Source organism: Schistocerca piceifrons, chromosome 4 (assembly GCF_021461385.2).
Source record: "Schistocerca piceifrons isolate TAMUIC-IGC-003096 chromosome 4, iqSchPice1.1, whole genome shotgun sequence".
NCBI lineage: Eukaryota > Metazoa > Arthropoda > Insecta > Orthoptera > Acrididae > Schistocerca > Schistocerca piceifrons.
The window spans coordinates 220,839,564-220,866,735 of NC_060141.1; the positions used below are offsets into that span (position 1 = coordinate 220,839,564).

At 40.2% G+C, this 27,172-nt stretch overlaps 1 protein-coding gene across 6 annotated transcripts in view; it reads right to left on the reverse strand.

The window, feature by feature from the left end:
* Window positions 1–27,172, reverse strand: part of LOC124794719 (galectin-4-like) — a 142,982-nt gene that overhangs the window by 51,645 nt on the left and 64,165 nt on the right. For all 6 annotated transcript variants that reach the window (XR_007016600.1, XM_047258306.1, XM_047258304.1 and 3 more), the window contains exon 5: window positions 3,747–4,079. Coding sequence is in view for 5 of the 6 variants with exons in the window: in XM_047258306.1 (XP_047114262.1) it covers window positions 3,747–4,079 (333 nt within the window). In the remaining variant the exon portion in view is untranslated. The remainder of the gene's footprint in view (window positions 1–3,746; window positions 4,080–27,172) is intronic.

Below are 27,172 nucleotides of genomic sequence, written 5' to 3' on the forward strand. Positions count from 1 at the left end.
CCTAACTGTCATAGTACTTGCAGTGGATCCTGACACAGTTTGGAACTCCTGTGTGATGGTCTGGATAGATGTCTGCCTATTAGACATTACAACCCTCTTCAACTGTCGGCAGTCATTGTCGGTCAACAGACGAGGTTTGCCTGTCTGCTTTTGTGCTGTAGGTGTCCCTTCACATTTCCATTTCACTACCACATTGGATACAGTGGACGTGTGGAAGTTTAGCAGTGCGGAAATATCACATATAGACGTATGACAAAAGTGACACCCAAACACTTGATCACGTTCAAAGTCTGTGAGTTCTGCAGAGCACCTCATTCTGCTCTCTCACAATGTCTAATGACTACTGAGGTCGCTGATATGGAGTATCTGGCAGTAGGTGGCAGCACAATTCACCTAATATGAAAAATGTATGTTTTTTGGGGTGTCCGGAAACATTTGGTCACACAGTGTATTTCATCTGTGTACAATGAAATGTACTGAGCATATACTACATCCATTAGAAATTGCCAAAATGCTACGCAGGCAACATTTTCCATTAACTTATTATTAAGGGGGTTGTTTTCAATTCAGTGGTTACAATGGAATATTTAACGTTAACTAAATTTTCCACTAGTTACCAGCAGAACATGAAACAGTGTTAATATTAAAAAGGAAAACACTTTGTAATGTTCTGAAAAATTATATTTATCTGATCACAAACCGGCTTTCGGCTTCTCTGGCATCCTTCAGATGACACCTGAATGTTGCAAACAAAGATAAGCGAGAGGTGCAACTTACACAGATATTATCTGTACAGAAGACAGAAAAAGTGCAGAGTTTTTACAAAGGAATACTTTACATTTTTTGTCCTATACAAATAACTGCATTAACTGGGGGAGGAGAGTGCATAAACAAAATTTTTATGTGGAGGTAAATTTAAAAACAGATGGGGAATCAGATGAATTTAGTCTGAATCTAACATACTACACTGGCATTCTGTGTCATGTGTTTGTTGATTTCCTGTATTTCTACTAGGGTAAGTTACTGCTTTTTAAACAGAGTGTAAAACTTCACATTCTACTTTACATGATTGGTTTTCTGCTAAATGATTATCAGCAAAACTTGAAAATTTCTTCCATAATCTCAAGCTTCTCTCATGTTCACATAGCTTAACTGCCACAATTCTGCCTGACTGACAAATATAAACTTTTTCACGCTACTTGCAAGTGATTTTTCATACCACTCTGAGCCAACGGTTGCAATTGAATAAAAATTCCGATATGTTATTGGTATTACCAAATGCAGGTCCATAGTTGCGAGACTAACTTTTTTGTGTGGCTGTCTGAAACAATGTCAATATACGGGATTTTGCATGAGGTTTTCTTTGCTACTGCTGGAAGCAATATGTTCAATGGTCTGCAGTTCTGTTTGAAAGGCTGGGTCATAAAATGAAACAGATATGATGCGTTGCACCATTGAATGAAAAGCTGCATATCTGTGGCTGTGTAGATGCTGGTCTCAATTTCTTTGTTTCCTTCTGTAAATTGACTAAATTAACATAATTTCAAACATGGCATTTTCCCTTGTAAATTGTTAATCTACAGTGTAGGCATACAGTGTGCTAACTAAACAGTACTGAGAACTTCTATAATTTTACAAGTATCTATCTTTAGAGAAACCAAATCATTGCTGGAACCAATTGGTCAGCTACATAGTTAAATTCTCACCCAACAGTTTTTCAAACTATAATATAATTCTCAAGATCACAAAATATTACTATGCTAGTTTATAAATACCCCTTCAAGGCCAAAAATCTTCAGTCTATGGTGAGTAGTCACTCGAGTAAAACTATGCATAACACACTTAATATCTCTGTGCAAAAATCATGTCGCAACCATGTAAATATCTTTGATAGCAGGTTATCCGCATTGGCCTCACACTCAGTTAAAATCTACTGAGAGTTTGCGTACTGATTTATCAAACCAACTTCTCGATAAAAATGCTTTCACAATTAAGATCATGGTAACAGTTTTGTCACGTCAATGACAATCAGTGACCCACTTTGTACAATACTGTATGCGTGTGATCAGTCTTTTATTAAATCTTCTATTGTGGACAACATGACATTCGTGCAAAGTATGATGATTTGTTGTATTATGTTAATGAACTGCAACTTGAAACATACTTGGGCTCATTGCCATTAAATACTGTGTTGTGAGTGAATTCAGTGGACTGCAGTGTTAAGTACAAATGAACTGATTATAGACACCAAAAATGCACTATGTGCTCAAAGAAGGGCTGCTATTGAATGGTGTTGTTTATAACATCAAAAAGTAATGTTGCTTTATTTGGTTGCTTAATAACATTGTTTTGAATGAAAATTAGTAGAACAGTTTTCTTGCTAAATTTATCGGTGAAATAATACTTAAGATACTTTCCACTGAAATTATCTGATTTGAATAAAAGTGAATTCATGGAAGAAGTGTTGTGTTCATCACAGAACTGCATGATTACCAAGAAAAGCAATTTCAGGTTATGAGACTTCAATTTTGTGTGTGCCCCCACAGAACTCCATGCTGCAACCAAGTAAGCAAATGTTACATCTTCAATATATTTCTTGGGGGGGGGGGGGGGGGGGCAAAACATTGACTCTCTATCTCACACACACACACACACACACACACACACACACACACACACACACACACAGAGAGAGAGAGAGAGAGAGAGAGAGAGAGAGAGAGAGAGAGAGAGATATTGATTTTGTTGTAACATCAGCAGTATACCATGTCTGTGAAAAAGTTTACATGCAAACAATGGAACAGTTTCAGAACTCAAGGATTTAGCAGCAAAAAATACGATATACAGGGTGTAACAAAAAGATAACTTTAAGGACACGTTGCTAATAAGTGAAAGAAGAAAATGTGCTACATGGAGATGGTTCTGGAAATGCTTTATCTCCATATTAGATCACAGTATCTACATTTCTCCATAGTACAACAATCATGGGAAACACACAGGACGAGAATGTACCAGCATCCTGCATGAAACACTTCTTTATGTGAAATGTATAAACTGCCCAAGGTTAACATCAATAAAGACTCCAAACGGCTGTTGCGTTGAATCCCGAGTATGCTAAAGTATTACTGGAGTATGGCACAAGAATTTAGAGCCTTCCAGAATATAAGCACAAAGACACTTCAGCATCCAACACCAGGATTTGTTACATGGTAGATTTAAACAGAAATAAAAGTTTAGTGACTTTAGTTCCTTAGGATGCGGAGACAAAATCTTCCTATCCCCTGGCAATGAATGTAAGATTTACAATTTACCCAGACATAATAAAGATGGCAATTTTGCTTTTATGAAATGTTCAAAGTTTCACATGATACACTAGTATATATTCTGTTTGTACAGATTTCTTAGGAATAATGTACTATGAAAAGTTGTAGAAAATGATTTTTCATTTGAATTAACATTTTCTTGTTTTATTTAAGTCAAGTCAGGTGTTCTACATTTTGACAGTTTCACCACAGTTGATATATCAGTTTTTGCATCATTATTATTATTATTATTACTGTGCTTTTCTTTGACAAGTGAAACCCAGTATACTTTTTCCAATTCCTTGTCTCTATGAAATCCTGCAAATATATGTGCTATCACAAACAAAATACACAACACACACACACACACACACACACAAAACATAGAAACACGAAACACAAAACAGTCTGGTAAATGACATTACAAAAACAAATAAGCCTTACCGAATATCCAGGTGGTGGTGGTGGGCAGCCTGGTGGAGGAGGGGCATAGCCAGGGGGGGGACCAGGATATGCGGGTGGTTGTGGCAGATGGCCAGGAGGAGCGACATACCCGGGGTAGCCTGGATGACCACCGTGCCCGGGGTAGGGTGGTGGTGGGCCGCCACCTGGTGGTGGGATCACGAAGCCTGGGGTCAATGGAGCACCTGCCGAGATGCTGCCACCCTCCCACTGTATCAGGCTGAGCTGGACGTCCTGGTGGATTTGTAGGTGGGTAACTCTCTCATACGGTGTGCGGTGTATGTACTCTGTGAAATGTACACCATTCACTGCAATCTGAAAACACAATAAAAACCATTAAGAAATTGAATAGAGATGTATACGAAGGCTGTTCAATAAATAGTGCCCCACAAATTTTTCTTAGAACGTACTCATATTGTTAACAGTTTCTTTTACATGTAAACAGTTTCTTTTACATGTACTATTTTTCTACACGATCTACATCAGGTTTTATGGCTTCACACCAGCTTTGAGTAAGTTGACATCACATGTGTAGGCACACTGTTGCTGTTCATCACTCAGTGAGGACAAACTCTGTTGCTGACCACCATCATCAGCACAGGAACATGTAGCAAGTATGACCTGACGCTGTCCTCACTGGGGTCCATAATTTGAGTCTGCATGATCCATGGGGGAGAGGGAGGAAGAGGGGGAAGTGCGGGTAAGAGGGAGGGGAGTGGGCAGAGGAAACAGAGGGAGGGAGAGTGGACAGAGGGGGGAGAGCGGGGGCAGAGGGGGGAGAGCGGGGGCAGAGGGGGGAGAGCGGGGGCAGAGGGGGGAGAGCGGGGGCAGAGGGGGGAGAGCGGGGGCAGAGGGGGGAGAGCGGGGGCAGAGGGGGGAGAGCGGGGGCAGAGGGGGGAGAGCGGGGGCAGAGGGGGGAGAGCGGGGGCAGAGGGGGGAGAGCGGGGGCAGAGGGGGGAGAGCGGGGGCAGAGGGGGGAGAGCGGGGGCAGAGGGGGGAGAGCGGGGGCAGAGGGGGGAGAGCGGGGGCAGAGGGGGGAGAGTGGGGGCAGAGGGGGGAGAGGGGGGAGAGCGGGGGCAGAGGGAAGCAGGGGGAGATTGGGGGGAGAGGGGGGAGGGTGTTTGGATCACTTCACCAGTGATGTACTTTGGTATGTAATAAATGATTATATGTTAAAGCTATTTTCATGATGGATACCTGTCTCCACCTGGTACCAACTCACTACACCTCTGCAACCATGCCTAGCATGGTGGACTGCAGGCTTTCCTGAACACTAGCTACTCACCTCTATCAACCACCATGGAATATTCATCTCTGACTTCTACATCTACATACACACTTTGCAAGCCACTGTATGGTGTGTGGCAAAGGGTACCCTGTATGACTACTACTTATGTTGTTTCCTGTTCCATTCAAGCAAAGGAAAAATGACTGTGTATATGCCTTCATATGAGCTCTAAGCTCTCTAGTCTTTTCTTCGTGGTCCTTACATGAAATGTGCATTGGCGGTAGTAGAATCATTCTACAGTCGGCCTCAAATACTGGTTCTCTAAATTTTCTTAACAGTGCTCCTCAAAAAGAACATCACATTCACTCTACTGTGTTCTGCAGTCAGCCTCAAATATTGGTTTCCTAAATTTTCTTAATAGTGCTCCCCAAAAAGAATGCACCCTCCCTCTAGTGATTACCAACTGAGTTCCCAAAGCACCTCCATAATACTTGTGTGTTGCTCAGACCAACAATGGGTCACACAGCATCCTATATGAGGTCTCCTTTACAGATGGAACACACTTTCCCAAAAGTCTCCCAAAAAACTAAAGTCGAGCATTCAGCATCCCTACTACAATCCCTACATGCTCATTCTATTTCATATTGCTTTGCAACGTTATGCCTAGATATTTAATTGATGTGACTGTGCCAAGCAGCAGACTATTAATTCTGTAGCCCAACATTATGGGTTTATTCTTCCTATTTATTTGCATTAACTTATATTTTTCTACAAATGGTGTCAGGAGTGTTCCTGTGATGGATAACTGCTTAAAGGATAACATCAGCGGCCACAACTTGCATCATCAAGAACATGGTAGAATGAGTGTGGAAACTTTTCAAATGGTTCAAATGGCTCTGAGCACTATGGGACTTAACATCTGAGGTCATCAGTCCCCTAGAACTTCGAACTACTTAAACCTAATGAACCTAAGGACATCACACACATCCATGCCAGAGGCAGGATTCGAACCTGTGATCGTAGTGGTCATGCGGTTCCAGACTGAAGCGCCTAGAACCGCTCGGCCAAACCAGCCAGTGCGGAAACTTTTCTGCTTATTTTTTGCAACGGAGAATCAGTCAGTCTCCTACCATATATGCGATTGTGCAGTGTGCGGAATTTGGCTCAGATGACGATCTGAAGGTATATACAATGAATTTCGAAAGGAATGTATATTAATTTGTGGCAGTTGGTATAGGCAGTGTGGTTCATTATGAGCAGGGGTATGGCTCACTGTTTTTAAGCATGTAAAGTATTAACCATGAGGAGCCACTTAGGCAGAGAAATTAAATCACAGCGAGATGAAGGTGTGTTACGATATCGTTACTTTTAAGCGCCCTCTACTCATCCTATTTTGTTCCCCAGCTGTTTTTTGTTTTTTTTTTTTTTGTTTTTTTGTTTTTGTTTTGTATAGAGGCCCCACTACGTCCGAGTCTGAGAGACAGTGTGTTACTGTGCAAGAAGCAACTGTATCTTCGGTGAGCGAGTAGCTCCGTTAAGAGCAGGTTAAAATGGAAGTAAATAAATAGTAGCTGCTGCAAGAGAGGATAGAACCTCAACTAGTTTTACCCTGCTCGTTAGACTCCGCTGCCGCTAAAAAGAAACACAATAGCTCTCGATTCTTTTGTGAACTGCTAAGAGGCAGAATGAGTCAGTAGAAAGTTTTGCAATTAGAATAAGAAAGAGTAATGCCGATACAGTGACATAGTGAATTAAGTTATTTGGCAGAAAATGGAGGAAAGAGTGTTGGGTACTTTCCTATAGGGACAGGTACCCGATATGTCAAGAAGGATATGTGCAGAAACCCCTAAGGATTGTTAGCTGCCAACTGGGACTAAAACTGTGAATGTGTTGTCCTGGCCAGATAAACAACTGAAAATACTTCAGGCCCAGAACCTAACTGATCTCAACACCACCTTGGAACCTGACCTCCTCCGTTCAGTGGATGGATAAATATCAACTCAAAAATGATGCATTATGGTGGAGGAGATGCTCCAGCACTTGGCAGCAACACTATAATGGTCAACATAGCAGAATTATAATGATGAGTGTCTCAGTGTCAGGTACCACTGTAGTTCCAACTCTGCTCTGTGCACCCTGTATCTATTTTAGTTGAAAACTGCCCACCCACCTGAGCTCCGAGTGCATCAATTGCTAGTTGACTGGATCAACCTTAGAAAGTAGAGGTTAGTAAGTAAACAGTCAATGAACATTGTGCTTCAACTTTAAGAAGAATCAAAATGTATTGTACATGTATGGCAAACCAGGAGATGTGCTGTCAAGACCTTTTCCAGAGATGTAGATGGTATGATGTGGTGGACCAGATCTTACCACAGCTCTGCTTCTCCCAGCAGAACTTGGACAAGGAAAAAATAAATTCTCAGGCTGTTCCCGGATTTCCCGATTGAAAATACACTTTCTCTCAGGTGAAAATACACTTTTTCCATGTTAAGTAACAGTATACTTTTCCTCGGCACTGTAAAACTTATAAATCCTGCCAGTAAAATTTTTAAGAACAACATAAATGTCAGATCTTCTGGACTCAAACGCTCTGTGATTTGAGAAATTCATCGTACATTCTCACACACAGTTCATCTTGAGTAAAAGTAAATTTACTTTGAAAGTAACACTTTTCAAGCCACCATTCACATTATTTTCTCACGACCTGTTAGAAATAGGTTCGTTTCAGCAGTTGCCAGAGAACAAGCGTCACCGTGCTTGCGCAGTTACGATGACGCAGGAAGCTCGTATGTTCGCATGTGTACAGCATTAAAAGATCTTACATTATGTCATAAAAGAAACAAGAGATTAGAGGATACTCCAAGAGCACGGGAATTTTGTGAACCATACTGAAAGGCATAGTTCGTCTTAAAGTACACATTCGTATGTAAATTTTCTTGGAGCACCAGTACTGTATTATCTCATGTTTGGTTCTTTATTATGCATAATGCCATGCATGCTAGAAGATGAAAATGTGCACTTGAAATGCAGCAAACAGTTGAAACTAGCTAATAGTGTGGAATTAAACACTCCTTTTCAAATAAATTGGCTGGCTCAGCGGAAAAGTTATTAAAACCAAATTTCTTTAGCAAATCGATAAAAATAACTTCATTGTTCTCCAAGGCGATTAATGCTTGACTGTCAGAAACGGGACATAAAATCTGAAACTAATAACGTATTTTAGCCTTCCGTAGTTATGGAAATGTATTTTAACAGACTTGTTAGCTCCCGGCCACAGAAATCCATTTCGTTTTCATTTGACGTAAGAGCAATAAACGAAGAGGAAACAGCAAAATCACTAAACATAAATACGGCTCAATTGGAGACTACCCACCTCCCCACTACCTCATGAAAGTTCATCAAATGTTTTGCTACACGAAAAAATGAAATGTTGTCTCAAACTGAAAAAGCTGTTAATACAAACAGTACCCAAGACTGGTATGGTTTCTTGATCTGATTACGTGTATTTTGTCACTGTGTGCTAAATAAAATGAATTAGGAATGTGCAATATTACAGAAGTTTTAACACACACCAAATAAACGAGCCTGTTTTGGAACAAATGGTCATTTTTATGGGACAACAGAACATTACTTACGAAGTACAAATATCAAATGCCAATTAGGCCTACCACAAGCAAAAAGCTTTATGTTAGGCAAAAGTTTCACATTTCATTCATACACTCCAACTTCTGAAGCATGAGATCGAAAAGAAGTAGTACGAAATTTTTATATAAATTTGGAATCGTCATATTCTTCTATAATTCGTGTGATGTCCCCGTTTCTTCTCCTTCCTCATTCTAACGAACAACCTTCTCATCACTAATTCTAAACACTATTCCTGCAGTGTCCAAATTCATTCTCCGATTAACTTCATTAACCCTGCCATGATCACCGGTTTAGTTATCCAGTGTTTATGCTCTGGTTAGGCGTTATTACATGTTTGTACAACGCATTTTCCGCGCTCCTCCCAGAATAGAACTTAAGCGCCTGCTAGCTGGGGACTGTACAACTGGCCCTTACTAGTGTAGTGGTCTGGCTAAAAACTTTGTCTACATTTCATTTTCTTGGATACACTGAGAAGATACCACGTAATCGTTCTTACCTGTTATTCCTGTTAGTCATTTATTTCCATTCTCGTAGTTTGAATCTATGACTTTTGCTAGTAATTATAACAATGTTGATCATTCGCAGACCCAGACAACCACATAAACAGTGATTGGCATTGACCCATTCGGCTTTATTCCGCTCAGCTCGTATAGCCCAGTCGCCTTGTGTCTGCAGGAAAGTTTATTTCTAGATGCAATGGGGATTCCCTGGCAGAGACATCACGCACACTGTGCAAGCAATCAAAAATCAACTCATGATTCATTCAGAAATCAACTTATAATGTGTTACAAAAGGTTCAAAAACTAACAGGGATGCGTTCCAGGGCAGATACCCCGGTTTGCCTCTGCCCTTTAGAACCGAGCCTGTTGTGCATGTGTGACGCTGGTAGATTTGGCGTGACAGTAATATTTTTCCGGGTAGTGCCTGGCCGCTTGCTGCTATTGCTTATACAGCTAATAGCCACATTTCTGTAGCCTGATAAACAAAGTAAGAGCCTACGGAATATCAGACCAGCTGTGTGGCTGGATTGAAGAGTTTTTAGCAAACAGAACACAGCATGTTGTTATCAATGGAGAGACGTCTACAGACGTTAAGGTAACCTCTGGCGTGCCACAGGGGAGTGTTATGGGACCATTGCTTTTCACAATATATATAAATGACTTAGTAGATAGTGTCGGAAGTTCCATGCGGCTTTTCGCGGATGATGCTGTAGTATACAGAGAAGTTGCAGCATTAGAAAATTGTAGCGAAATGCAGGAAGATCTGCAGCGGATAGGCACTTGGTGCAGGGAGTGGCAACTGACCCTTAACATAGACAAATGTAATGTATTGCGAATACATAGAAAGAAGGATCCTTTATTGTATGATTATATGATAGCGGAACAAACACTGGTAGCAGTTACTTCTGTAAAATATCTGGGAGTATGCGTGCGGAACGATTTGAAGTGGAATGATCATATAAAATTAATTGTTGGTAAGGCGGGTACCAGGTTGAGATTCATTGGGAGAGTGCTTAGAAAATGTAGTCCATCAACAAAGGAGGTGGCTTACAAAACACTCGTTCGACCTATACTTGAGTATTGCTCATCAGTATAGGATCCGTACCAGATCGGTCTGACGGAGGAGATAGAGAAGATCCAAAGAAGAGCGGTGCGTTTCGTCACAGGGTTATTTGGTAACCGTGATAGCGTTAATGAATTAATAGTTGATCCTTTTGGCAACATATCCACAAGAATGCCACAATCACTGTCCTAAAAGACTGTCATCATGATTTTGCCAGCAGAGGGAGCTGCCTTGAATTTCTCCTGTTTTGGTGATTGTAAGTTGTGCCACACCAGTGACTGCCTTTCCATTTTCGTCACCTGTAACAATCTGTAACACGAAAACCGTCTCTCTCTAGAAATCTGTTGCCTGCAATTGCAATCACTGGTTTCTACTGGCATGCAGTACGGTGTTAGTAGCAAAGCTTTATGTAGTGAACTATGGGAAGAGGTGGTCGTCGCTTAGTGCCAAATCCAGGTTGTATGGTGGATGATCAAACAACTCATATCCAAAACCCCTTAGGAGCTTTAGAGTATGATTGGCCATGTGTGGACATGCCTTGTCGAGGAGAAATGAAATTTTTGTACTAAGTTTTCCCCGATACTTGTATCGCCCACCTTGTTATTGTGAAAGTTCTGTAATTGTGAAATGACAATTTTCGTGAATTCTATCATTTATTTTCATCATCAGTTTGTCAACCACAAGGCTAAGCCTACCTCTGCCATTCTAATTGTGACATTCATACAGTCATTTTTAAAATCAATGCACCACTGCCTCACTTGGATTTCACTCGTTATTCCTTTTCCATACGCATCACAATGGTCGCAATAAATTTCCAGTGGTTTGCAGTTTTTTGTCCTAAAAAACTAATCACAGAACGCACCTAACAACTGGTGTGAATGTCTATTGTAACGCACTTTTTAACGCATCACAGGAAGCAAAGTAGCAGGACAGAAACCACATGCTACTACCACTGGATGTGTACTGAGTACAAAGATGGCTGCTGTACTCGCAATAGACCAAAACATCACGTTACTTTCTGCACAGTCCATGAGCCCTTGTACATTCTACACCAATATGGCACGTCTTCATGGGGACAGACTATTAGAATAGTCGAGGGGAGAGTTGTAGGAACACTAGTGATGCGTCTTACTAAAATAACCGAACATATCAGCTGTTGCCAAGCTATGACTCAAGAGTAATCACAAAATAAAATACGATAAGAAATGTATCATGGTACAAACACCAAGTTTCTGGAAAACCTTATTAAGGAGTCAATAGAGAAAGTAGTCAGGAAACATAATAAAACAGGAAAGAGATTTCAACTGAAACAAGTCTTGGAGCCCAGCACTCAGTTCATTAAGATCTCACTGGCAGCCACATCCACCAGAGTTGGGAAAATGCCAAGAGAATGTGTGTTTCATGGAATATCAGTGAGGGCTTTAAAAAAGGAAAGAGCATCAAAGGGCAGAGTGAGTATTAGTAGTCAGACTCACAATCAGCTGTCAATAGAGACATGAGATCTGTAATAGCTCACAGTCTGGTTAGGGTCCAGCCAACGACTAGACACAGCAGCACAATTCACAGCAACTGAAGCAGAGACCAGGTCAGTCATCAAAATATTGTGCATAAAAGGGAAACAACAATTCGGCTTAACACCTTTAGTCAATCACAGTGAGAAAACCTGAAAGTTCATATCTCCTCAACTGTATTTTCATTGCTTTATAATCTGCTTAGGGTTCAGGCTTAGCCCATCCTTGGTAAATGTGGCAGAAGATAAGAATACAGAGAAACAATTATTCAGTTATGAAAAACTTGTCAACAACACTGATCTAAAACAAGATAAAAACATATTATCAAACCATTATGCTCGATGCAGTGGACTCATGTTTTCTGTCTGCACTTTTGACACCAGGAAACTATCCTCCCGTGTTATGTTGGTAATATTTTTGACCTGATGATGACTAAGATTGAAGCTAATCAAAAATAATAAAAATTATTAACAAAAAAGTTACTTACTTTCAATATTAACATTCTTTTCTGATAGTTAAAAACATAATATAAAGAGATATGATAAAGAGGGACATACAAATCATGTTACTCATATGTAGTTTGGATTACTTCACTACAGCACACTGGTCCAACACAAGCTGATGTAAGTACCATGGTTTGTAAGCCCTTTGTCTTAGGACTGTTTTTAAAATGTTTTAGATTAACATTACTGAGAAAGGTTTTTGAAGAACTGTGTCTCTGTAACCTTAACCTCTCACCAGTGTATCTGATGATAGGCAAAGCCCCAGTATTGATTGGGTAATAATTTTATGTAAACACAGCAGGGAGGAGGTTCTTCAGCGACAAAATGTCTTCAATGAAATTTATGTAAGCTGCGGAACACTGCTCATCCAAAATGTTTAAAACCAGTGAACATGCTGTGGCAATCAAATGGAGCACTCTCATAAGAAAACCTGGCATTTCAAATGTTAGTACTACAGCTGTGTTAAGAATTCAATCAGTATAAAAGAAAATGAGAAATGTGTGAAAAATTCGAACAGAAGGAAGGGACTGTATAGCATTTAGGGAGAAGAGGTGCAAAATTGATGCAAATTCTGAAATGCACTTCATCAAAACACTTTTATGCTAGCACCATACGACAATTTCCTAATCATCGAACTTATCATATTCAGAGAGGGGCTGAAGTTGAAAGCAGAGGTGTGCAATTGCCAATTAGTTCTTCAAATAGCACAACACGGTAAATTGTCCACGAGGCAGTGACAAGTAAGTGAGAGGGATCACTGCAAGTTATCACTGTCACAAAGATTGTAGTAAAGCCATGAGATTGGGAGAATAGGTCATTGTGTCAATAGCTGAAAAGGTGCATAAAAGTATTGAGGGGAGACAGATTGAGACAACAAAGAAGCTGGCAAAGCAGAATGCCCATACAGGATGAAGTGGTACTTCCGCATGGGCATTGGCACACAGTGAAATATTAATTTGGAAAACATGGGGGGAAGAGTTGTTGGATTAAGGCGAGCATCTCAAGGTGAGTGAGTGCCCTCCCAGGAGGTTCATAAATGTTGCAAATGGTGATTTCTGGTGTCATTTGCACTCGCACTGCTATTGCTTCCAACATGACACAGAATGGAATCTACTCACTGATGGTTAGCATGCAAACCAATGTGCAGACCTGTTCAGATGCTCTCTCTGGATTAGTACAATTTCAACAGAATGCACAGTAAACTCAAAGAACTGGGCAGTAGTCATCAGTGAAATGTTTTTCTTGAAGAGCAACACAGATCATAGATCACAAGAAAATTAGTTGTTTAATTCTCGCAGGTGACAGTAATTTCCATTGCAGTTCCATTGGATCATCATGTCTGAATGTCCTGGTTAGGTGTGAAGGGGTCAAGAAGACAGGTCACACCCCAGGATCACTGTCGCCAATGGAGATGGAACAACATTACCAAACATCAGCTAGGATTCTGACAGGTGGAGGGGACCTGCTGCTTCCAGGGTGTCATAGGACCTTCCACCGAGATTTCTCCTCCTCCTCCTCCTACTTCTTCTATTTCACAACATTCATTGGTCAAGATTCTCGTGAAGTCTTATCTGTTATGGGTGTAGGAGTGTGAGAAGAGTGGGCAGTCCTGGGACCCACAATTATGGCTCCTTTTGCCACCGGCTGACGTCAGGTTTCTGATTTGTGAACTTATAAGGAGACCATTATTGAGATGGAGCCCTGTCACTAGTAGATACTGAAGGAGTAGGCTGCTTCTTTGGCTGTGTGGGGAATTGTTTCCAGAGCTGGTGCCGCAGGCACCACAAGTGAGAAAGGCCTATCAGCTCCACAATCACGTTTACTTGCATCACTATCAGATGTTGAAGTTGAGGGAGTAAATACACCAGGTACAGCCGACAACCTTGCCAAGGTAGTGGCAAAGGTTGATATTATTGAACTAGATAAGAACAATCACACTCTTTCCGAGCTTCAAAATACGAGAGGCGATCAATGACCTACAGTTCATGGATTGTGTGTTCTTTGAATAGTTTAACACACTTTGTGGGTTGGGGAGGGGTGATGTTTCCCACAACTGACACATACAGGTGGTAGCATGCATGGTGACCTTTCGTGAAGTGGTCTCCACAAATCAGGTTGTACATTCATTGGAAAGAATATACTTACAAGCATCACACTGGAGGTGGAAACTATGGCTTCACATCCTGGTACCACATGACATTGGCCTTCTCTGGAAGCAAATCCCTATTAAAAACAAGGATGAAAGTGCCAGTGTCTACTTTGTATCTGGCAGTCCAATGTATACAACATGTGAAGTGGATACCTCACCTCTCCAAAGTGTTCTCTAAATTCTTCGTCTATCCACGGCGTGACGTCCTGGTGGAAAATTAACCCTTGTACCACGCTGAAATTCTTTTGGGGTCTGATGGCAACAGCTACATCACCAAGTTGTTTACAAGTGGGGTTAATGCCCGGGACTAGGTAGGATTTGCCAACTTAATTAAATTAGAGCTACTACTTAATTTGCTGTGGATATGTAGTTTCCCAAATCTGTTTTCAATATTCCACACAAGAAACATTGGTTTGATAGAGAGAAAGGACCTCCATCTGTTCGGGTGCAAACCAGGACCTGAGGAGTATTGCAAGTCCCTTATTTCTTTTTCCCATCCCATGGCATACCTAAGGAGGAAAAGTTCCTTGGGTTGTAAGGACTGGCTCTGAGTTGCAGTCTGACTGAAGAGACTGTGGAGCCTTGCTGCCAGCAGCTGATAACTTTGGTCGTTTCATGATACCAAACATTCACCACCTACCGGTAATCTGAATGAGGGCTCTCGCCATGGGCACCATAGTAAAGGCAACATGGCATGATGGCAGTGATTGGAATCCCAGTGTCCCCAAATGAACAGATATGTTCAGCCACCACACCAGGGTCCGACCTCCACTTTTTCAGAATCGTATACAGATTGTGAGGGCTGTGTGGGGAACGTGCCCATTACCTAGCATGGTAACCATTCCATGTTGAAGCTTGTTGGGTACCTGTACAGTGGTAGTCCTCTGACGATGCAGAGATCGCACTTTTGATAGCTAGTGAGACCCGAGTTTCTCTCGGCATGTGCAGGCAGGTCACAACTAAAGCAACACTATTCAAATAACTTGTGGGAATGCTGTTGGGTGGCATCAATAACAACTGCCAAAATTTCGATAGGCACACTTCCTGTCATTTTCAAGGTAAAACTGCTTTGTCCTGAGGGGGAGGGGGAGGGGGAGGGGGAGGGAGGTGGAGGGGGAGGGGATGGCACACAAGCAACTTTGACAATGGGCAGAATGTTATGGCCTGTTATCTGAGAACAAGTGTCTTGGAAATGATGAAGCTGGTTGGCTGTTTGCATGCTACCAAGCAACTTGTGCGCATCTGTGGAAAGCAGCTAAAGGACAGTGAAACCATGAGAAGGTGACAATTGTTGGACACCCAGGCCTCATCACACAATATGGAGGTCAGTGTAGTAGTAAAGTTGGATAGGCAGCAACCTGTGGCTAAAACCAACAGAATATGATGCTGGTGCAGGCACAAACATTTTGGAGTACATCCTTCAGCACACATTGGCGAATATGGGTTTCCACATTGGATGACCCTTACTTGTTCCCATGATGACCCAATGACACTGTCTATTATGATTGCAGTGGGGGTGGGAATATCAATATTTGATTGTGGATCAATGGTCCTGATTCTTGAATCTTGTAAGTGCATTACCTTCCTGTTTAACAGACGTTATTGGTTCTGTGTTACGCCTTTTGAAGGTATCAATATCAGAATTCATTAGAGCACTTGATCAAGCATTAGGCGAAGAAATAATAGATCACATAGTTCTATATGGAGATGACTTACTTATTCTATCTTGAACTTGGGAAGAGCATATTCACACTACTGAAAAAGTGCTTAAAAAGTTGTGGGAGATGAATATTATTGTTAATTTGGAATAGGCCAAATATGTCACCGGCAAATTAAAGTTCCTTGGACACTTAACAACAGTGAAGGTATAAGAGTAAATCCTGTAAAGGTTGAAGCTATTCTGAAATATCCACAACCAGAAAAAAAGCAACATAAATAATTTTTTGGTTACCACCATTTCATGCCAGACCAGACACTAAATAGTGTACACTTTTGCAAATCTATTAAAGAAAGATGTACTGTGGCATTGGTCCTCTGATTGTACAAAAGAAATGTAAAGGATCAAGCAAGTACTAATTGAGCGAATAATTCTCCGCCACCCTGACTGTACCAAGAAGTTTCACACTGTCTGTGAGTCTTCAGGATTTGGACTGGGTGCAGATTTACAAAATGACAGAAATAGTCAGATATAGTGGAGAAAGTTAATAGAAAAATGTTGGCTTTTGCTTATTAGAGATGGGGCCCCTCCACGCCCGCACCAACGTGGTGACCAAACCAAAAGTTCTACTGTCACCTCCGTAAACATGTTAGTTATCTAGTAAGTGGATCACAGGATGCTGGGCTGTGATGTTATCCGTGCATCTGGGTAAGACTACGCATTAACACGATCCATCAGGTGATAGATAGTGGACGAATGCTAGCAGATTGCTGACAGCCTGTCGATGAAACAACACTACATCTGAGAAAAAAAAAATTACCAGTAGTGTGGGTTGTCTGCAAATACCATTATCTATTAACTGATTGCAAGTGATAGCACATTCAGAACACAGAGCATTAAGTTGTCCAACACAAAGTAAGCTGTTGCACAACAGACCGGCTTGTTGGGCTTTGTTTCTCCAAGAATTCAATTTAGAGATACAGTACATAGAAGGGCAACAAAATTCAGTGACTGACACCATGTCAAGAAGAGGCAGGATGTGTCACCTCTGACAATTCATTATAAGTATATTTTTTAAAGTAAAACAGAGGGCAGCAATGAGATGATACCACCATCAAAAAAATATAAGGGAAAAGTATGCAGTTAATCCATGCATCAGAAAGAAAAGTTAGTTGGAACTTCTGAGGAAGAAGTAAAGGGATGAAATTTTTGCTTCACGAGAGCATACAGTTTAGTCATTTGGGGGCAGAAATCCTGTACTGGCAAGTATCCATAACTAAGGATTATGTGATATCTTTGATCAAGTACATCCATATAGGGTATGGCCACTTTGGGCCAAGAAGTGACTATTACAGACAAGGAAATATTATTTTAAGGGAATGGCTAGGAGGACAAGGAAAATTTTAAAATCTTGTGTGCTAAGTGTAAAAATTAAATACAGGACCCAAACAATTAGATACGAATGTTATCCATTAGTGCCGAACAAATCAAAAGTGACAAGAATAGTAGCAAGGTTCACAAACATGTTAAAAAGTTTTATCATTTGTAGCAGGGACCTCTAGAGATTTTAGACAAATGGCACACTAATGCTTTCATTTTGAAAGATGCGGAAATAGGACAGGTGTCGGATTTGTATACTGCGAAGGAAATGTTCAAATACATTCCCTTACATGAGGAGGTAAATAAGCCAAATACAAATGAACAGGAATGAGATTTGGAGGAAACTACTAAGTGTAATGACCAAGAACTGGCGTTGGAGTATTCAACAAGATATCTGGAGGATACACCTAAAGAAAAACTGGGTATCAGAGCTGTAATTCAGAGCAAGTAAGTGATAGATACACTGATATATTTGTTGATACTGGAAGCATTATTAGCATAATTCATGGAGGATTTTGGGCACAGATTAAAGTTCCAAATGATTGTGTGTTTCTATTAACAGGGACACAATTATGGGGCATCTAAGAATAGAAATCAACAAGAATTAGGAAAGAAGTATTTCTAAGAACAGGTATTGAGCATTTTACATACTTTCAGTCAATGGTTGTATCGCACATGTGTATAAATAAGCTTTTGGATACTGCTTAGATTTATAAATATTGTAACACTATGAACTTTGGGGAACACAACAGATGGAAGAGAAATACTAAAAAACTATCTTGTGACAACTAAATGTGGACAAACAAGCTAGCCTACAAAAGTAGTGGTATAACATAAGGAGCAAACTGATCCACAACACTAGACCCAGTGCCATTCAGAATTATTATTATTATTATTATTATTATTATTCTGATCATGAATATGCAGACATTTTAGTGGGGAGCAAGAATGTGTGTCTATTTAAGGGGAGCTGTTACACAGAATGACTTTAGTTTTGTAGATAGTAAACATTTACTGAGGTAGCATGGAGAAAAAGATTTTATTTTATGTGTCTTCAGGCAGAGTCCATTATGCCAGACACAATTATTGCACATAATGATACAAACAGGACCTTGACCTGCTTTTATTGCGAAATATAAGATACAGTTAAAGAAGATGAGGAGTCAATAAAGTACATTAGTCTGACTGCACCATCATAACAAAGGTCATGAAATTTTAACATAAAATCCAATTATACAAATACATAATGAAACATTAGAGAGAGCCTCAAGTTTTAAAGTTCTCCTTCACAAAGACGAATGAAATGGTCAATACATTTGGCAATGGACCTAGTCGGGGAACTACGAGCTATTCTAAGAGAAAAATTGTCCTTAACTCTTAAAATACTTTACAGTATACATGTTCTTGGATGATAGTATTTATCACCTTCTATTAGTATATGTACAATGTCCATGTCAATGAGGCAGGAACTGAGCCTGGAGAACAAATTAATTTTAACAAATTTCTTGTCTTATTGGCATTCATGTGAACTGCTCTTAGTTTGTTAAGAGTAACAATTTTTCTTCTTGTGGGCACCACGTTAGGAAACCAAGGGTGACTTGGAATCTGTTGCTGAAATGCACAATACCACTTATCTCTGATTTTACAGTCAATGTCTACTAACTTTGTCCAGTTTATTTCTACTTCATTAGCGAGTCATCTACGAAAATAACTGTATGGTAGGGGTGTGTCAACGAGAAGTAGATGTTGCCCCACTTTCGCCAGTTGATCTGAACGTCTGTTGTACCTAAGTCCACGTCCCAGTATCCACTGAAGATGAATCTGTTTAAGCATTTTCTTTGCTCAACTGAGCCTTCACAGTACATCTGTGCCAAAGGATTAACAATTGTTCTTTCAGCTGTTCTCATAAGAATAGCTTGATGAATGGTGTGCAGCACCACAGTTAATATCAATCACGGATTAGGTAACAGGAAGTTTGTTCACACCTATTTGATCATCAAAAAATGCAGCTCCCACAGAGACATACGTTTTGGAATCACCTGTGTACAGTCTGTACCAATCATGTCAATTATATTCCAATTTTAATGGTGTATACTCTTTCAGTTCACTTAACACTGCACTGAATTGAACTGAATTTTATTTGATCCTGTAAGATTACATTGTGTACAGTAAATGTACGTGTAATATAGGACATGTCAAAGTATTAAAATTCTTTATCACTTATTTTTCTACACCTTTAGCTTACATTTTTACATCACTGATAATGAATAACAATATATACAAATTTAATGGCATAAGTATTCTGCAACACTGTAAAACTCTTTTTCAATGAGATAGTCTTTAAGTTTCTTTGGAAAGTCATTGTGAAGTACACTATATTGCACTGTCTGATGTTCCAAGATTTCACCAAACTATATGGTATTTGTAGGAAGGGCTTGGGTTTCCTCAACCAGTATGACTTAGTCTGTTTCAGATGTAATAGTCAAAGTAATTTCCAATGTAATGGATCATTGATAGAGGATTTGGCCCTCAACATGTAATGACCACATAAGAGTTTTTGTCTCTTAACAAGTGGAGGAACTGCCTGTTACACTTGCTTGACAGATACAAGGAGTTGTTTTAATACAGCCTCCGCAAATACACAGAGCTGCTGATTTTATATGGTCTAGAATTGTCAATAATGACTTGAGAATGGAGTCACACAGCATGCAGTCATGTTTCATCTTGTTCCTAATTAATTGCTTATATAGATGTACGAGCTTCCTAGGGTCAGCTCCCTAGCCAGTGCAATACAAAGCTTTCAGGATGTTAATTCTCCTATGTACCTTAGGCTGGAGTTTGTTGATATGTTTTTGCCATGCCAGTCTAATGTCTAGCCATATCCTCTGAAATTTAACACGAGTAGATGCTGAAATAGTTTGGTTATTAATTTGCAAGGAAACTGCATCTTTGTCTACCCTAGATCTAGTAAAGATAGTGAGTTGGCATTTCTCAGGCACGACATCAATTCCTATCTTGAGTAACCAAGTTACCCTACTATTGACACCTCAAAGCAGGTAGTTCAAGGCATGGTTCTCGTTCTTGTGCTGGGAATACATTTAAAAATTGTTTGTGCACTGTAGAAAGGTGACAGGATAATGTAATCATTTACCTATCTCTCTGGTATATACATTAAAAAGCAGCAGACTTAAGTGGTCCTTGTGGCAAAACTTTATAGACAGCTGTGGGAATCAGTTGTCCTTAGTGTTTAATTTTAAGATCCTGTGGTGTATTAAACGTGTGCATTAGTTACCTATTTTTGACAGTGTACCCAGATTACATAGGATTCATTGTAATACAGAAATATCCACATTGTCGTACGCATCCTTTATTTCTACAAAGTCTGCATACGTATATAAGACTGTCAGAGTAGTTCAGTTGCACATCTCTAATGAAGGTACCAAGTGAATCTAATGCGCCAACACTTTTCCGAAACAAAATATCCTACTGTGAAGTATTTTGTTACGCTCTACAAACCACTCTAACCCATTCTTGATAATCGTATTCATAATATTTCTGATTCAGGAGATTAAGGATATTGGTTAGTTAAACAGTCAAGGATGAACACAGTGATCAGTCGTTTATTAATCTGTAGTTTATTGCAGATTTAGCTAGATTTCAGCTACAATATAACCATCACCTGTGTGTTTAGTAGCAGAAAGCTTGTATAAGCACACATTAAAACAACCTCCAAGTGTCCATAGCTCAGTTCACATTAGCTAGTTCTGCAATCAATACACAACTGACTGCTATGTTCATCCCTGATTATAAACATTTCACATTCGTTGAGCACAACCATTCCTAATGGAATCCAACCTGAGGTTAATTAGATGTTTGCTGATTTGTGTGTGTGTGAGACGTGTACTGCCTGTAGTAGATTGATTTTAAGAACACTAGACAAACAGGAGGTTTAAGTCAGTTGATTATGGGTAAATGTCAGGAACCATACAGCACATTTTTTCTGATGCCAGATGTCAGGCTAATAGCATAGACTGGTGACAGCTGTGACATTTAGAAAAGGATAAAATCACACGGAACTACCATCAGTATATGCAACTGACAATTATCTTTGTATAGATATATCTATGGAGAGTGTGATTTAATATGAGAAATCTTGTGTCTAGCTCTCCCTTGTTTCTTAGCTGGTTAGACAGTAAGATATACAACAAGGTAAAACAATTTTTGTAATAAATAATTATGCAGTAAGGTAATTCAACTGAGATATTTTCATGGAACATGGTAAACAAAAAAATCCATTTGTTATAGAAACAATAATTTCTACTATATAAACGTAGAAGTATACGTAAATGAGGAACTTCATAACAGTTGCTGTGTTTGCACTTAAAAAAAAAAACTTTTGTTATTATTTGGAATGGAAATTCATTTACTTTTTTAAGATCATTAAGCCGGTCTCAATGAGTTATTTGTGCATTAACTCAATTAGAAGTGAACACTAAACACTTACCATTTCAATTGAAGTACTGAAAGATGAAATAGGCTGTTCTACATTTGTTTTTGTCCATCGGAAATTTACTGTAGCCAGGAGTTTCCTATTGGATTTCAACTGATCACTGCATGCTTGTATTTGAGGCATTCAGAAATAATTTTATTACGAGAATTTGGCACATTAGTAAGAGAGTTGCCAAGACAACGAATAACAAGAGAGACATTTCTATAATCACTTCAAACTATTTGACACACGACCTTACAACCTCATTACATTATACATATGTTATTAAAAAAACCAAATGATGAAATTCCAGGTAGGGATGTCAATGATGTAGGAAAAGGCAGATTGCTACTTACCATAAAGAAGACATGCCAAGTTAATTATATAGACACAATTAAAAGACACAAAAGATTTTGGCTACAGCCTCCATCAGTAAACAAAGTGGGATGCAAGCAGCAATCTGGAGGAGACGGGGAAGATGAAGGGATAGTAGAGTGCATGTGGGAGGGAGGGAGGGAGGGAGGGAGAAATGCTGTCTAGTGGAGTGTGCAAGGATTGACTGACAACAGGCGCAGTGAACAGCGCCAGGACATTATGGGGCAGGGAGATGGGCAGATGTGTTGGCAAAGGGCTGCAAATGAACATGGTGGGAGATGAGAATGGGGAGGAGATGATAGGATAGAGGGGGTGGAAGTGGTTGGTTTGGTTGGAGGGTGCGTGGACAATATGTTACCGTAGGTTGAGGCTGGGTTAATTACGGGAGCAGATAACGTTTTGTAACGATAATTTCCATCTGCACAGTTCAGAAAGGCTGGTGGTGCAGGGAAGGATGCAGATGGCTCAGGTAGTGAAGCAGCTATTGAAATCAAGTGTGTTATGTTCAGCTGCATGTTGTGCCACAGGGTAGTATTCTTTGCTCTTGGCCACAGTTTGGTGGCAGGCATTCATCCTGGTGGACAGCTGGTTGGTAGTCAAACCAATATAAAAAGTTGTGCAATGACTGCAGCAGAGCTGCTAAATGACATGGCTGCTTTCAAAGGAGACCTGGCCCCTCATGGGATAGGATAAACCTGTGACAGCAGTGGAATAGGAAGTGCTGCATGCTTGGGTTGGGCAGTTTTTGCTCTTGGGTCTTCCACAGGGGTATGATCTTTGTGGCAAGGGATTGGATTGGAAATGACAGTGTAAAGTAGACAACCCTGTGGAACAATATGCAGCTGAATGTAACACACTTGATTTCAATAGCTGCTACATTCTGTGAGCCATCTGGTTCCTCCCCTTGACAATGAAAATTACCTAAAAGTCCTAAAACCGACACTCATGTTTTAAAACCCAGTTAGGAAAAACAACAAATTGACTCTCATTATCATTTGAAGCCATTACCAAGTTATCAGTGCATAAAATCAATTAATTAGAATTTTCTTTTCAAAATTTTAGTTACTTTATATTAGTAATACAAAAATTGCTCAAAATTATTATTTGCTTTTAATTCTGCTGGGCGAGTGCAAGAGAATGACTGAGTGAGGGTATGTGGGACATACGTTAATACTTAATATGTCATTTTATGTAAGACTTTGGCACAAACGAACAGTGGGGAAGTTATGGTGCAACCACGATTCAGATGACTTATGTCGGCGTGAGCTTGCTTTTGTATAAAGGCAACCAGGATGAAAGTTAAAGGCAGAATAAGTTTATTTATCAATTTGGAGAATATTTTGTACTTTGCTTATTTTGATGAAACAATATACTCAAAATTTGAAGTTTTAATTATATTAATTACCATCAGATTAGTGGTTGGATAAGGCAAGTTTTGCCGCGAGAATGATCTGGAAGAAACATTCTGATTGGTCGTTTAGATCAACAGCCAATTAGAATTAAGCTGTTCCCACACGAATATAGTGAGGTGGGCAGAGAGTAGAGGAGTACGAGATAGTCGCTTGCTAACTGGCCTACAGATAGCACCATGTTAGATAGCTCCGTAAAAATAGTCTGTACGATGAAGAACTAGTGAGTTAATTTCAGTTAGAACATGTCGTGACTGAAGTAACTGGAGTTACGAACATTTTAATGAAATATTTGGTGTTTCTAAATTAAATAGTTTGGGCATTATGAGCATGTGAACTTTCTGGTCGTAGTAATAATTCCGCGTGGCATGTTTCGTCATCTGTACGGAATACTTTGGCGAGCACTTCTTACTAAGAAGACCACTTAAATGACCAAATGTTTAACTTGCGAAGAGTGGTGGATCTGCGACTGTTAGATAGTGAAAATTAGTTGGGTCAGACTTGCAAAAATTCTGGCTGCTTTTCGAGTGAAAATGTGTTGTAAGACAGTGAATTTTGAAGGATAAAGCTTACCCTATTAAATATGGACTTTGCAGCCATTTCATGTGTTTCCATATGAATAAAAAGCAGATTCAATATAATTTTTAAATGCTTCCCGCAAGTAGACTGCATCCTCCAAACGCTCGATTTTTTAAAATGAACTTTCAGGAACCGACTTTCAACTCGAGTTGCACGGTCTCTGTGTGGTAGGTATTAGTTAGTGGTTTCATCAACGCTGCTTTACACTGCCTAGCACATATCTACTACTACAGAGGGAAGGGCCGTTGGAAGGAAGGAATATCGAGGTAGGTGGACTCTCGATAATTCCGAGAGAGAATGAAGACAACCGACCCCGCCCAGCCACACCCTCACCAACCAGATTTTCTGAACTGCACACATGGGAATTATCCTTATAACACATTCTCCACTTGCATAATTATCCCGGCCTCAAACCACAGAAACACACTGCCCCCACACCCTCCACCAATTGTTTCCACCCCCTCTATCCTATCATTTCCTCCACATTTTCATCTCCCATCCTGTTTACTTGCAGCCTTCTGCGAATGCACCTGCCTGTCTTTCCCCACTCCTCTCCTTTCTTCCCCACCTCCTTGCCCCACAACGTCCTGATGCTGTGCCTGTTGACAGTCAGTCCCTGCACTCTCCACCAGCAGCATTTGTCTATCTCCTAACCCATACACTACTATCTCTTCCCATTCTCCGACCCCTGCAGACTGCGGCTTGGATCCCATGTGATGGTTGCACTCCGGCTTGAGATGCTGGAGTTGGCAGTTGGGTGTGCATGTGGTGTGCTTACTTGTGTATGTGTGAATGGTGTGTCTGTCTCTTTTACTGACGAAGTCTGGCCAAAAGCTTTATGTAAGTGTCTTTTAATTGTGCCTGTCTGTAACTTGAATGTCTGCTTTACGGTAAGTAGCAACTTGTCTTTTCCTACATTATTTAAAAACTATTACTATGTAGCAGTGCAAGTTTTTCAACGTTTCTGTGACACTTTCCAGTGAATCAAACAAATGTGACCAACAAAAACCCTGTGACCATTTACTCTGCCCTTCTTTGTATACATTCTTGGGTCCCAGTTAGTCCTATTTGGTACAGATCCCATGCATCTGAATAATAATATAGGCTTGATCACTCTGGGGTCTAGCAAGTAATCTCTATCATAGATTGCCTACATTTTCCATGTATCCTACCAATGAACCGAAGTCTGCCACCTGCTTTACTTATGAATGAACGTCTGTATTCATTCTATTTTATATTACTACAAACGTTACACCTAGGTACTGGTATAAGTTGAATGTTTCCAAATGTGACTCATTGAGATTGCACTCATAGGACACTACATTTTACTACTTTGTGAAGTGCATAATTTTATGAAACTTCCTGGCAGATTAAAACTGTGTGCCCGACTGAGACTCAAACTCGGGACCCTTGCCTTTCGCGGGCAAGTGCTCTACCATCTGAGCTACCAAAGCACGACTCACACCCGGTCCTCACAGCTTTACTTCTGCCAGTATCTCGTCTCCTACCTTCCAAACTTTACAGAAGCTCTCCTGCGAACCTTGCAGAACTAGCACTCCTGAAAGAAAGGATACTGCGGAGACATGGCTTAGCCACAGCCTGGGGGATGTTTCCAGAATGAGATTTTCATTCTGCAGCAGAGTGTGCGCTGATATGAAACTTCCTGGCAGATTGAAAGCTGTGAGGACCGGGCGTGAGTCGTGCTTCGGTAGCTCAGATGGTAGAGCACTTGCCCGCGAAAGGCAAAGGTTCCGAGTTCGAGTCTCAGTCTGGCACACAATTTTAATCTGCCAGGAAGTTTCATATCAGCGCACAATCCGCTGCAGAGTGAAAATCTCATTCTGCATAATTTTATGTTTATGAACATTTAAAGAAATTCGCCAACCACTCTGAAACCTTGTCAAGACTTCACTGAATATTTGCACAATTTTTTTCAAGTGGTACTTTATTACAGGTAACTGCATCAATTGCAAAATTATGAGGTATTTAGTCGTTCATGTCTGAAATGTTGCATAGAAAATAGGCAACAGAGAAAAGCAGAATAATATGAACACATACAAAGAAAATAGGGACACAATGTGAGGCAAATAGAGCCATATAATAACAGTTACATACAAACAGATTACAAACACTAAATATAATCAGACCAAAAATCAGTGACCTCTATGGCATTGTAACTGCCCCACAACAGGTCCTCCAGTGTGCAGGAAACTGGGCACTGAGGACAATTGTAGAGGTCCCTGGTGGTTTATTCAGCTCCATGTTTGCAAAAATTTGATGGGTCCCCAAGATAGTTCCATTTGGCCATATTATTCTTTGTTCTACCCACACCACGCCTTGGTCTGTTTAGGGACTTCCACTTTTCCATTGCACGTTTTCACCTGGGGTGGAAGGCCTCGAAGGTGGGATCCATGATGTGATATCTGTGTTTCTGGTTGTCCACAGGTTTTGTCGTGCCACTGACGGTGTTGTACTGTCTTTGATGGAAATTTTTAGAAAGCTCTTCATAGCTTTCAGTCTGCTTGGGGGGGGGGGGGGGGGAGGAGGAGGTTGATGTCCATACAGAGGATGAGCATTGTTAGTTGCTATTAATACTGTCTGCCAGGTCATTAATATACAACTAGGGTCCCAACACATTACCCTGAAGAACACTAGAAGTTACTTCTACATCTGTCAGTGAATGTCCAGCTAGAGTCCTTCCTACCAAGACAATACAAATCCAGTCACAAATTTTGTTTGAGACCCCTTACAATCTTACTTTCATTGAAAACAGTGGTGTGTATTGACTCACAACAATTACTTGACTCCTAATAACAGAAAGTAGAGTCAGTTGTTCTCATTATTATTGCAGGTTACATTCCTACAATGTCACATTTGTATTCAGTATCTTTCATTCCAGATGATCTGTAAAGGCTTCAAT